Consider the following 14,496-nt stretch of genomic DNA (forward strand, 5'->3'; position numbering starts at 1 on the left):
ATTTCACGAGATTTCCGGGAAGCTTTAAGTTTTTGACTTTAAAACAACGTTATAAATCAAAGTTTTTTTTACCAAAGAGTGCGGGATTAAAAACCCTTAAATTTAATTATTTAAGTTATGTGTTTATAAAACTATAAACTAATAATATAAATATTTGAAATACATGCACTATTTTATACTATAAAATGTATATATATATATATATATATATATATATATATATATATATATATATAATTTTTATGCACACTCATCGTGGCTATCTTTGTTACATAAAGTGTACATTTGTTGAGATTGTAACTGTTATTTTAAAGGGTCTACCAAAATTGTGTATGTATTTGATCACATTGCTAATTTTGTAGACAATATTAAACCTCTTTTTTTGTTACTTCTCTGTATGTTCCTTAAAAAATCTACCTTTATTTTGTATTCTGAAAACGGACTTCGGCTTTATTTGCAACAGTTGCTGATATAGTCATATTAATAGAGACTCTTTTGATTCTAGAAACTGGAAAAACTTGTGTAATGCGTTTCAGTACACAACACTATGTATGATAATTAATTTGCAGTAGAAGATGAAGGTCTGCTGTGACAGAGTTAGAGGTTTTAAATGTTAGGCCCCGTCAAAATGTCCAATATCATGTAGCCTAAAATACAGTTATTTTCTAAATAATAGCAGTCCAACTTATCACTTACCAGATCAGTCACTGTTTTTGGTAGAAATTATATGGCAAATATTTTACTAGTAGGTGTAGTAGAGTAATAGAAAACCAACAGACCCAAGAGTCATGACGTGTATTCTGCTTATTCTGTGTAATTGAATCATTAATTGAAAAGGGCGTGTTCAAAATAATCGCAGTGTGGAGTTCAACTAGAGAGGTAAATGATTCTGTGAAAAAACTAGTGTCTAAAAAGTGGCCCTTATTTAAGGATGAAGGCAGCAAATGTTGTACGGAGTAAAATGGTCTGTTGCAGACATTATTCAGAAGAACAGTGTACTTTGATTAGAGAGAGAAAAACATATATAGAAGTACAGAAAAGGATAGGGTGCTCAGCTAAAATAATATCAAATTCTTTAAATGGCAAGCAAAACCAGAAAGATGTGGAAGAAAACGGAAAACTACCATTCGAATGAATCGAAGAATAGCCAAAATGGCAAAGACTCAGCCAGTGGTCAGCTCCAGTTTGATCAAAGAAAGGCTGATGTTACCTGTGAGTACAATTAGAAGACGCCTATGTGAAGCAAAGCTATTTGCAAGCCATAGAACACATTGACTGGCCTAAAGAGAAAGGGCTCAATATTTTGTGGACTGATGAAAGCAAGATTGTTCTTTTTGGGTCTAGGGGTCACAGACGGTTTGTCAGACGACCCCAAACACTGAAGTCAAGCCACAGTACACTGTGAAGACAGTGTAGCATGTTGGCGCAAGCATCATGATCTGGGGACATTTCTCATACTATGGCGTTTGGCCTATTTATCGGATTCCAGGGATCATGGATCAATTTAAGTAAAATACTTAAAGAGGTCATGTTGCCTTATGCCGAAGAGGAAATGCTCTTGAAATGGGCATTTCAACAAGACGAGGACCCCAAACACACCAGTAAGTGAGCAGCATCTTGATTCCAGACCAACAAGATTAACGTTATGAAATGGCCAACCCAATCTCCAGACCTTAATCCAATAGAAAACTTGTGGGGTGACATCAAAAATGATGTTCTGAGGCAAAACCACAAAATGCAGAGGAATTGTGTTCTGCAGTGCAATAGCCCTGGGCTGGAATACCTGCTCACAGGTGTGTGAATCAGTTCTCAGAAACGGTGGCTATACAACTAAATATTAGTTTATTGAATCACATAAATGCTAAATCTTCAAGCATTTTTCATTTTATACAGTAAATGTTTGCTTTTGTAAAGGATGACGCTGCTATTTTTTATTAGCCTAAGATTCCATTTTCTTCACTTTCTGATCAGTAATAACACATTAGATACTTTTTTATTCATGTTTTGATTTAGAATAGAATGTGCAGTGTTCCCAATGCATTTGTTTATTGAAATAACAGTTCTTATAAGGATTTTTAGCTTTACTCATTTTTCTAAACACACTGCTATTATTTTGAACACAACTGTATGTCACTTTAAAATACACATACTGTACATGTTGTTTGTTTCTTTTTACTTTGTTTGCTAAAAAGCCATGACTTTCCAAATGTTAAATGAGATGTAAAAAATCTTGAATGACCAATTACAAATTGTGATTTTGAGAAAAAAAACCTTCTCTTGTAGACCTTCTCTTGTCTTGATGTTCTGGTCTAGGGGCAGAATCATGACAGACCCACGTGTTTTATGTGGAGAGAAACATATTATTGTCAATCAGGACATAATATGCGTTCTCTCCAGTCTCGTCATTTGGCCCCGCCCCTCTCGTTCCTAGTATAGCTTTCCTCCTGTGTCTCATTACCCACATCCTGCCCATCGTTATCGCCTTTGTTAGTCTCCCTATATAATGCCCTTTTGTTTATAGTCTTGTTCATTGTACATGTTTCCTGCTCTGTACTTGTTACCTTGTTCTAGAAGCCTTGGCCATTGTCGTAAGTGCTCGTCTCCAAAGAAACACTGTTAAGTATATCCTAGTTTTTGTGAGTGTTTGTTTTAGTCTTAGTGTTACATAGTTGAGTCCTTGTTGAGTGTGTTTAGTTATCGTGTACTCAGTTTTTACCCCTTTGTGGGTTTTCTATATATATATATATATATATATACACATTAAAGTTCTGTTTTAGCCCCTTCATACCTGCTGCCTGCACTTGGGTTCTACCTACCATTTTCGTGACGCCTTTCTACTCCAAAATAATTATCATACGTAGTGTACTGAAAAGTTTTTTCTAAGTTATGAAAACCGTAGTAGTTTCTAATTTTTGAAGTTGAATATAATACAAAGGCAGTTTTCAGAAAACCCGATACATTTGTTAAAGAACATACTGGGAAGGAACAAAAAATTGGTTTATACTACCTATAAAATTGTAATGTGATCAAATACATATTCACAACACAATTTTGGTAAAATACCAAGGTAGACCCGTTAAACAAACATCTCATCAAATCTCCACTTTTTGTAACAAAGATGCTGCACTTTATACATTGTTTATAAAGTGCATATATATATAGCCGAAAAATTCGGATATATAACGTTGATTTACAATGAAAAACGTATAGCTTCTAGGCTGTTCATGTCCATGGGCATTCGTGAAATCTGTGATCCATTGACAATGTCTTCATGTTGTTTCTTCAGAGCACGTTACCTCTGTGTATCTTTCGTGAGGTTGAATTTACCCTTCAAATGTGTTCTGGAACAGACTATGGTTTGTGTTAATCAACCCAGAGTTCAGGGTTTAGCTGAAGGTAAGTTAACCCTGCTTTCTGGAATACCCCCCAGGAGTACTTCTCGGTTGTAGAGCCCCAACAAACTTTCAGGGAGGCCTAAAACAAGCATTAAAACAATGTAAAACAAGCTGTTTCTGTGTTTGGCTTTGAATATTTTACTGGGTAGATTTAGTAAAAGGGGCTGTAAAGCAGAAGGTTTGAGTTGTGTTAAAGGGATAGTTCACCCAAAAATGAATATTCTATCATCCTTTACTCACCCTCAAATTGTTCCAAACTACATGTCTTTGTTCTGAACAGATCTCATCCGTCAATGACTCCCATAGTATTTATTTTCCCTAACTCTGGCAGTAAAGGGGGCAGTATTCTTCCAAATATCTTCCTTTTTTTCAGCAGGCCAAAGAAATGTTTTCAGGTTTGGAACAATCTGAGGGTGAGTAAATGATGACAGAATTTTTGGGTGAACTATCCCTTTAAGGGTTTTATCAGGTATGGTTTATTGTTAATGATCTTAAAATAATAACAACAATAATAAGCATATGTTCTGTTTTTAATAAAAACAATAATAAAGGCTGCTCTGCAACAACTGACCTCGTAAATATATTTTACTTTACTTTACAACCCCCCACTCCCCACCCTTCTGATATAATTATTATTATTCACTTTAATTTGTGTGCGGTGTGCACAGGCCTGTTGTTTATTAGACCTCACCTAAGGGCGTCATTTAATATCGTTTTATGCATAACTCATCACTGAGTTTTCCATTTTAGTTCAGTGTTTCTGGGAGTGGTCTTGCTTGCTGAAACATTCCAGAGAACTATGCACGGATATTTTGATCTTGTTCCTGATGATAGCAGATTTCCATGTATTAAACTCTCCGTACAGAAAATTCTGCATCATCCCATAACATGGATTTATGTTTGGATATAACCGCTGAATTTACTCCCCACTGTTGCTCAACAGTACATTGTAAAATGCAGCCCTGTCTGAGCGTGTTTGATAATAAGATTGTAACAGAAGGTTTGCATTGTGTAGGCACTTCTTGCCCTGTGCTAGAGCATGTTAGAGCAGCTCTTATGGACCATTACATGCCATGACTGCTACAATTTCTACCTTTACTAATATGAAAATGTTTCTGAATTTTTAAATTTACAATGTCTGGTAGCCAGTTGTTGCTGAGCACAGTAAAAAAATCCTCTGTTTATAATAGACTAAGTGTGTTAAAGATTCATGGACTGCAATGCATAAGAATGCACTTTGTCATGAGTAGGTGGAATAAACAAACTGTGGGTTGGGTAAAGATTTTTAATGGTTAAACCTGGTCATGTTTGATTTTGTTGCATATAAATGTGTTTGAATGGTGTTCATGTAAATATGAATTAGACAAAATAAAATGTACACTGATAACACTAAAGTAATCCACACCACCTTGGAATGGTAATAATTTATTAAAGCATTTTGTAAATCCAGTTACAAAAAAAATCATGATTTTTCATACTCTACACAAGTTGAATATTTTGACTCTAAACTCATTTTAACAGATGAAGCTGAACTCTGGCATTGAGCTGACCAGCAGCTGTCCACATTCATTAATGGAGCACAATGATCCGAACTTTGCATGACTTTCACCATGGAAATGAGTCTCTGATACCACTGTGACATTCTCCATTCCACTCATACTATCACTGTACATTACATCATTGAGTCTCTACCCAACATCCATACAATAACGATAACACTGAATAAATACCCAGCCCACCCAAACCGTCTCGCTTTTAGGCACACAATACTCATCCTTCAGTTACAATTATGTAGGCGTGCTTTAAAAAACACACTTTCTTACCTAGTTGACATGTGAACTAAAAAGAAATTATATTTAAAAACTGACCTTTTAACTTGATGAAACCGTGCAAAGAGTGTCACAGCTTTCATCAGTATAAATAAAATGTGTAAATTGCGACAACCACAACACTGCACTGAAATTCTGGTATATTGCTTATATCTTCAGTCTTTCATACTGTACCTGAGCTCAACCCAGAACTTCTTATGCACAATATGTGAAAGAATATGGGATGAAAACGGCAAGACAAGGCATTGACATTTTGAGAAACCTTCCTTATTTGTTTAAACTAAGGAACCTGAGTGAAGGTTCTGACACAAATTCATGAACGATTAACACAGAATAATGATGCAAATCTACACAGACCAGCCATTGTATGAAGTAAAGGCAAAGTTTTAACATCGCTGCTGACAGTCACTTCAGAGTCCTAAGACTCAACAAAATGCTTTACGACCATGTATTGATCTTTTCAAAGAGTGCTACAGTAACACTGGGTTCACACCAAACGGCAATTAAGCATTTTGCGTGAGTAAATTACATACAAAGTCATTGCAAAGAGGCATATAGACGCAAACTCAATATTGCGCATCAATATCATCTTCCGCGAAGGTAGAAAATATTTGTCATTTCGCGCCATTCACACGAAAATAACAAACTCTTCCCACGAGTAATAGAGCGTGGAACGCGATTGGTGTGAACCCCGCATCAGTCTCGAAACTGATCAACAAAACCTGAAAGGAACACATTTAAAGCCTTCAGGAGATACCAGTGCAAATTCAGGTACTAGTTATAGACATGTCTTGACTATGTGATATTTGTCCTCTTGTTGGTTCTTGTATCTTCTCTGTATCTCATCTTAACTCTGTGGAAATCCTTTCTGTTTTGCCATCATTTAGGGGAAACCGTTTTGACTGTGATTGGATAGCACAGCACTCATCACCTGATCCAATTGCTTCCAAAGCTGGACACTGATCTAACACTGCATCGTTTCTTCACTATCATGTTGATGTATGCTTTCATGATTTTGGTGATCTCTCCAACCTGAAAGAAACCATTGACAGTTTAGTCACACGCAGTCACTGCCAAGACAGAGCAAAAATAAGTTTAATATTCATAAAAACTATTTCATATTATCAATTATTTTATTTATTAACACTTTACAATAAGATTGTATTTGTTAACATCAGTAAATGCAATATGAACAATGAGCACGTTTTTCAGCATGTATTAAACCTTGTTAATGTTAAAACAATTATTCATGTTAGTTTATGATGCTAACAAATGTCAAAAGTTACAACGATTGATTTTAAATATCTTTTAGCAAATGCTACAATGAACATGAACTAAGATTAATAAATGCGTCCCGTCCAGGAAGAATCACCAGCATTATTTTTGCATAGAATAATGCCATCTCTAAGGAGAATTATGTAATAAAGTTTGAATTAGGTACTTGGTCACTCGACTCACTATGGGGGCATCGCCCACAGATATCTAGCTGACAATAAAAATAATAAAAAATTAAATACTTACTATTAAACACTTACAAAATACTTATTTGTATTATCTATTATATCATGATCTGTCATTTTAATCACAGAAGAATGTTAAAACCAGGCATTCAATGAATGATATATCTGCTCAAACAGAAAATGTAATCGCCGTCAAACCAGCCAAGCACCGGGCCTATCTGAAGAGCTTCTTTAAAACAATGTGTACTGTGAAAAGGACTATAAGAATAATAGTGACTTGACTTCAGAAAGCAAAAAGGTAATTCTAAAAAATAGTTGTACCCATACAATACCAGGCCTGTGTCAGAAATAGCTCCCTATAGCCTATTATAGTGCACTTTGTGAGTGGACATACATTTTTAGTAGTACCCAAATTCATAGTGTAAGCCGCTCAATTGTGAGGTTTGTGTTCAATAAATTTTTGAGTCTCGGCAGATGGCAATGCTCTTACGTCATACAGCGTGTCCGAATTAACACTTTCATTCGGCCATTTAAGTGGACTATATTAGTAAACTAATGTAGGGGTAGTGAATGAGGATATAGAGGGCTCTTACTGGTAGTTGGGACTGGTTGAATTGAACGTTGCACAGTCATATAAATATGCAGCATCTTATTATTATTTAGAATCTTTGTAAAAATGACTTTGATTACCTGTGGTGTCTCAAAGAACATGTCTCTCCCATCCACTGTGATCTTCAATGTGCTGGCAAGAGGAGCACCAAAGAAAACAATGTGTTCGTACGGGAAGGTCTCTAAAGGTTTGGCTTCGCCTCTCTTATACACAGACACGTTCTCTGCACTCACACTCAGCCAGAGATCATGAGGAAAGCCGCCTTCTTTACACTGCACAAACACAAGATCTCAGATTAGCTCACCTGAGCTTAGATGTAACAACAAATGTAAGATTTAAAATATTTTTCTATGTAAATCTGCTTGATAAAACATCATTTTAAGCAGCCACATGGACATCAATATTCGCTGGCTCTTACCTCCACATCAAATAACGTTGATCCGTACCCAGGCCATTCTTTGATAATGTTCATGTATTTAACCATGGCTTGGTGCTGATCCAGACCATGCAGTCGACCCAATTTCTCCAGAATACTGGCTCTGGTGGCTGATGTCTCTTCTTTAATCCACATCTCCAACATCTGCTCCTCCTGCATGCTGCGTTGTTTCTTCATGGTGCCCGTCTTCAGCCCGCGCCTCAGCGTCCCGTCCAGGAAGCTCGTCCTTCTTCTCTCAAGGGTCTGTGACTGTCCGGAAGCGCCTCCCGCTTTGGTGAACTGAAGTATGCGGTTGCGCAAACGGCCGGTGGGGTAGACGCTGTCCAAGCTCCAGTGCACCCTAGACACGTCTCCATAAAGGTACTGCAGGCGTAAGGCAGCCAGATGCTGGAGGGTCTCCTCGTGGCCAGGAAAGTGACCGCTTATCAAACTCTCATGAGCCTGGAGAGCAGTACGATACAGTTACTCTTAAAATCTAAATTCCTATTATTTTTTGCAAAGGTTTGCAGAAATATAATAAAGGTAAGACTGTAAACTACTGACCTGTTCAAACATGAAGACAAACTCCACTCCTTCCTTGGGCATGCTCTCCACATCTAAGAAACAGTAAAGTTTGAAGTAAAGCTTCCAAGGGCCGTCTTCCGCCACCTCATTTCCGGCCAGCCTGAGAAATATAAAACACCAAAACATTCATGTGTTTTGATAGTTGCTGTTCATGTAATGACAGACATGCTTCGCAGTGTTTTGTAGGAACAACAGCATGAAAATCTGCAGCATTGTGGTGTCATTTTACCTCTCAAACTTGGCCAGCACGTCGGCCACTATCACTCTGCTCTCCACAGCCCGGTCGATCACGTTGTTGTGCTCGAATAAAGCAAACATGTTTCTGCTATCCTCCATAGCCAAACCACGGATCAGTTTCTCTACCACCTACACACAGCAGAGACACGCAACACTTAGGAGCTATTTGTACAAATAAAGAATTGAGTGAAGCATCAAAATATTAGGACTATGGAAAAACACTAAACTTGGCTTTGGTAGGTTTATTTATTTGACAAAAGTAGCTAGGAAAAGGGCTTGCTAAAAAATATCACGTAAAATAAGGTATATTCTAATGCCCAAAAAATGCATAGAAAATTAAAAAGCTTACAGGTCACAAAGCATGCGCTTACTATAATTTAATCATTTCTAATATTTGATGGATCCTCTCTTTATTCGACTACAGCATACGTTCTAATGGGCCTTGACTCAGTAAGCTTCTGTGTTTTTTTGTATACATTTTGACAAGCCTTAAAATCTCAAGCGTAACTTTACAGTCCAAGCTAAACTAAAGAGCAAACATACAAATCCTTTAATAATACGTTGGAATAAAGGGCAAAGATATAAATGATACTAGATCAGACATACATTTTTCCGGTATGAAAATTGATCTTTGGGCAAAAATCTGTCAATGTGTTTTAAAAACACTCATATAGTGTTTTATTTTTTATAGACGGATTCAGCGGCAACAACACAAACAAACATTACGTGGCCAAATCTTAAAGGTAGATTCAGTGATATCTAGCGCGAATGACAGAACATGGCAAACTACATGCAAGGGGACTTGCGGTGTATGTAGATAGAAATAGCTTATTCTAAGGAAATTCAAACATAACGCTTCATTGTGTAAGCTCTTCATACACCTCTGAAGCTATGTATATTATATTGCATTTTTATCAATAGATCATCCCAAAAATTTCACACTGGACTTTTAACTTCAGGTCGACCTCTGCAAAGTTCAGTATAACTGTTGAGTAGTTTTAATCAAATTTAATACACAATACAATATTATCCTGAATCAGAATTGAAATAATTAACTATAAAATAAATTGTTATAATAAAACACAGACTGAAAGTTAACATCGGGCCAGGCGTGTATCCGGTGAAATGTCTATATCATCTTTATTTGTATCAAAAAAGAAATGCAAATGAAGCACATGTATTATTATTATTATTATTCATAAATTGGATAAAGCTAGATAAGTATTAATTGTATTCCGTGCATTAGAAGCTGGAAACATGTTATACCTCTCCTGCCGTAGTGTGAGAGTTGATTGAAATCTTGCAAGACCCTCCACCATGGCAGTAAACGGTGGTGGTCATCTCACGTCTGTTCAGGAGCGCGATGATCTCGTCTTGGGAAGGCACAAACTCTCGCGTCTTTGTTTTCTTCAGAGATTCTCCAATGAACACAGCAAACAACTCGATTTCTGTCCCTGGGAAGAGCTCCTTGATTCTAAAAAGTGATTGTGATCAGAATGAAACAATGTTATGAAAGTCAAAGCCAACTATTCAATGCCATAATTTGAGTTCTAAAACACACTTTGTGTTCCTATTTCCATTATCGAAACAAAGCTTTTATATTCTCCTAACAGCACTGCCACACTTCAGTAATGTACAATTAATTAAGAATGAATTATTACTACGAAAGATTTTTGGATGCAACACCTTCTCAGGTGGAATCGGAGGTATCTGAGAATGCCACGGCTGGGTAAGAAGGTACAGGTCATGCAGGTGAGCAGATGCCAGTGGACACGGTTGGAGGGGCTGTTGGGCTGAGGCACGTGATTGGTTTGTTTGATCAGCTGACAGTAGACCTCATCTCTGAGCGGCCGCAGATCTTGGCATGTCTGTAAGATGCCTTGAATGATGGGCATTGGATCAGACACAACCTCCATCTCCTGTAATGAGTTGAAGATTTTCACCGCCTCATCCTGCAGGCTGGTGTAGCCTTTCTCCTTTTGCACTGCAGGAAAAATTAGACACGGACAACGTAAATAAATTGCATGGGTAATTGCACATGAATGAATCAGGATAATTGAACAATGCTTTAAAATCCTGTTTCTGCTTTAAAATTTTGACTTGCTGGTCCTGTTTACGTCTGTTGTCTTAACATGATTTTTGTTGTTTTTACAAACTGGGGGTTCAAGTTTTTGCAGATTAAGTTTTGCTACTGTATACAAATAGGATCAAATAAAAACATTGTAGACTCAGAGCAGAATAAAGGAGAGACTCACAGCTGACATTAACCTCCCCATACGGCAGAGGAAGCAGGGGAGAGTGCAGTGGATGCTGGGTGTATCTCAGAATGGGGTTCCTCCAGTACATCTGCTCCACGGCCTCCACATTAAGACTGCTCTCCTACACAACCACAAGCAATGCATTACAGATTTTGTTCATTCATCATATACTGTAACAATGTTAACAGATCACTGAAGGTGAAAACAGTGCACACAAGTGACATAATGATTTTGTGAGCTTTTCTTTTCAAAACAAATTATATTAACATACATAACAATCAGCAGATTCTGTAGCCATCTTTAAAAACACCTGGGTGATTAGTACTGAGTCTGACTTTTATTGATTAAAAAAACGTATCTCTGGTTGTCCTTATGTTGTTCCAATTGCGTCTATTGTTAAACTCATTTGTAAGTCGCTTTGGATAAAAGCGTCCGCTAAATGACTAAATGTAAATGTAAAACTAAGTAGCCAAGCTGGTAAATCAGTTCAAGGGAAATGATGCATGGTTGACCAACTCGACAAGGTTCCTTTAGTTTATCAGGTTGCCCTGGTCCAGTTGTGCAACCAAAGGCACCAGTTTGTACCACGTTGCTTTGAGTGATTTTTACAAATGCGACGCATGAAAAAACCTAGCCAATCAAAAGTGACCTTGGAATATGGAGGGTGGAGCTTCGGAGAGATTGGCTAAAACGGCTCAAATACAATAAAAAGCACCTTTGGGAACTGAAATTGACAAAAAATCCACTGGAAAAATATGTAAATAGAAGCACCCAGAAATTATGAAACAATATGTTGAGAAATCAAAGGAAACAGTCTGAGTGAAGAGCAGCACACAGAACACGCACCCCTGTACCTCACTTAACACTACAGTATTTCACCCTGAGGGACTGCTGAGGCTGGAGAGATACCGGCTTCAACAACTGAAACATGATCATTGGTATAAAAACACAACATGAGATGTGAGCCAAGAGCTGTTGTGATTATCATGCCATGAATACCACCGAAGTTACAAAGTCATGTCAGGGTGAATTTACCTTAATGTCTCTGATCAGTTGCTGGGTTGGCGTTTCTATGGGAACCTTGTTGTCTATGGCTGCCTGAATGGCTGAAGACCACCTCATGGCTTCATTCAGCAGCTTGGTGTAGAGACGGTAAGAATGCTTCCTTCCATGTACTATTATGTTCCAGTACCCTGTGGAAAAGAATGTTCAAATAATTTAATTTTTAGGTTCAGAATCATCTATGACACGTGGATTTATCTTATTTATTTTCGGTCTTGACTCACCAGTCTCCTTAAAGACCTTCTCATCGGGCTGAACTACAGAACACAGGCTGTTGAGCACCAGTGTGCCCAGTTTAGATGCACTGCGCTCTGAGGATTTATAATAATCAAGTGAGTTGTTGGTCAGAACAAACCAGCGTTTCTTCAGTTTGAGAGAATTGCTTTTTCCACTGGACTTCATCTCTTTATGTAGCCAACCTGACACAAGAAATTACAGACATTTATCAAACTATGCAGAAGGAAACTTTTTGCTTGTGTGCATTACATCATTTTGAAATAATTGTATATTACAGAAGGAATATCTACACTAAGACACTAAATATATGTGTGTCTCATTGAGTGTATGAAGTACAGTGCTGGTAAGTCTTGGGCTGCGTCTGAAATCGCATATTGTGATAGTATGGACTGAATTTCAATAAGTACCTACCTATCGGCCGTTAAAACAGCACGTTCTATATAGTATGAGTTGGAGTAGCAGGAATACATTTCAGACATACTGTGTCAGCCATGTTTTATGGTCATGTAACCCATATGCTCTTTGACCTATGGCGTATTAACAACCTACACGTGAGCGTTGATGAAAACATAATTTAGTCACGAGAAATTAATTTATTGGCACTTAGATTAAAAACGGACGCCCGCCCTTAAAGTTTTCCACTTTAGTAATTTGATTTTTTTTTTAAATCTGACCATTGCTCAGCTCCCGTGGCATCATGGGATAGATAAGCATCCATCCGATCCACACTCACGAATCTTGGCAGAAGTAGTAGACCATCCGGGTATTTCGCGCAAACTGTTTTTTGCATACTGAGGTTTCGGACGTACTATTCATGACTCATACTCATTCTCGCCTACAATATACTATGGAAGTAGGTGATTTCGGACGCAGCTTTCGTGAGTTTAACTCACCTCTGACTATGAACTCCTGGCCGTCTATTCTGGAGTCTCCTTTGGGTTTCTGCAGGAGACCGATCCAGTGATGCATTTCCTCTGGCGTGTCAGTGTTACAGTGAATCACACGATTAGCAGTGATTATAACAAATGAGTTTGGCCTGAGAGAAAAAAGTGCTCATGAAATTATGCATTCAAGAACATAACTAAAACTAAAACATAGTGCTGTATGACGATAGTTCACCAAAAAATATAGAAAGTGATTTTCACATAGCAGGCTGAACCTGCAGGAACTGGAATATACCACTTGAGTCATATGGACAAATTTTGAGCTACCTTTATGTCCTTTCCCTTGACTTTAGCTTGATTCAATTCCAAATAAAAATCGTACACTTTTTTTAAAAGCATTAAAGTAAGTAAAAATATTAGTAAATTCACACCAAGAATGATAACTACACCAACATCGATAACATTTTGTTCATTCCATTCACGTTCTGCAGTTTAAATGTGTTTGGATTTTAATTTGGAATATTCTTTGGTTTGCTGTAAAAATGGCTCTTAAAGGGATCCCAATAAACCGCTCACGTCTTTTATTATGGTTACACTTAAGTTGGGGTGTAGACTCTGCTACTCTCTTAAAGTCACTGTTAAACCAGAAGTTGTGAACGTTTTTACTTCATTATTCTGACACATTTTCCGGTGAAATGGAATACTGAATTGGTTTGTTAAACAGGCGTTGCATTTTGACAGGAGTTAACAGATGCTCTGCCCAAGGCGTCTAACACTCTGTCTACCCCAGTTGCGAGCAGCACAACTTGAAACAACAAATGTCTTGTTCTTAATGGCATGCCGCATCCAGTGTAGACATTTTTTTTGTCTTTTGCCGTGTAACGGCGCGGTGTAGGGTATACTTACGTCATCGTAAATGGATAGCCACTAGAAAGGTGGAAGGTGCATTTTCAGATTTTGATTGAAGATTTTGAGAGCACATGCATTTTAATATGAGAATTACCCACAATGATAACCTATTTCAATTTCGAATGACATTTAAAACTTTTACTTTGTAGTTTAAATTATCATCCTTGGTGGACCTTAAACAATGACAGAATTGCCATTTTCGAGTGAACTATCCCTTTAAAAACAGGGTCAAGTGATCTCATCATTAGTTACCAACACTAAACACAAGTGACGTCATGTATTACCTGTCTGGGTTGTCAGAGGCACAGACAGAGTCAATAAGCCCAACATCCAGTGTTCCCTGAGGATGGTACATCATAGGTCAATATCACATTCTTACAACACTTACAACAGTATGTGACTGGCACATGAACACATTGTATATGTTAGGAAAGACACTCACAACTGCGTTCTTGGGATTGGCATGTTCATGCTGCATCTGCAGGAGTTGTTCTGGTGTGGCACAGTGAACTCGGCTCAGCACATTAAACCAGCCGCTGCAACACAAGGATGCAGACAGGATGCATTTACACCTCTTTGAGTGGTTAGTCAACATTATGGAAATAAAAACTACCA

General features: G+C 37.6%; 1 protein-coding gene across 1 annotated transcript in view; it reads right to left on the reverse strand.

The window, feature by feature from the left end:
- Positions 1–4,780: 4,780 nt before the first annotated feature.
- Positions 4,781–14,496, reverse strand: part of myo10l3 (myosin X, like 3) — a 59,990-nt gene continuing 50,274 nt past the window's right edge. Inside the window, exons 28-40 of the mRNA XM_079464896.1 lie at positions 14,324–14,417; positions 14,166–14,221; positions 12,982–13,124; positions 12,076–12,270; positions 11,825–11,982; positions 10,787–10,910; positions 10,218–10,515; positions 9,798–10,005; positions 8,524–8,660; positions 8,274–8,394; positions 7,713–8,171; positions 7,375–7,566; positions 4,781–6,256 (exon numbers count right to left, since the gene is read on the reverse strand). Of these exons, the coding sequence (XP_079321022.1) occupies positions 6,152–6,256; positions 7,375–7,566; positions 7,713–8,171; positions 8,274–8,394; positions 8,524–8,660; positions 9,798–10,005; positions 10,218–10,515; positions 10,787–10,910; positions 11,825–11,982; positions 12,076–12,270; positions 12,982–13,124; positions 14,166–14,221; positions 14,324–14,417 (2,290 nt within the window). The 3' untranslated portion in view covers positions 4,781–6,151. The remainder of the gene's footprint in view (positions 6,257–7,374; positions 7,567–7,712; positions 8,172–8,273; positions 8,395–8,523; positions 8,661–9,797; positions 10,006–10,217; positions 10,516–10,786; positions 10,911–11,824; positions 11,983–12,075; positions 12,271–12,981; positions 13,125–14,165; positions 14,222–14,323; positions 14,418–14,496) is intronic.

Source organism: Barbatula barbatula, assembly GCF_947034865.1.
Source record: "Barbatula barbatula genome assembly, chromosome: 9".
NCBI classification, from domain to species: Eukaryota; Metazoa; Chordata; class Actinopteri; order Cypriniformes; family Nemacheilidae; genus Barbatula; species Barbatula barbatula.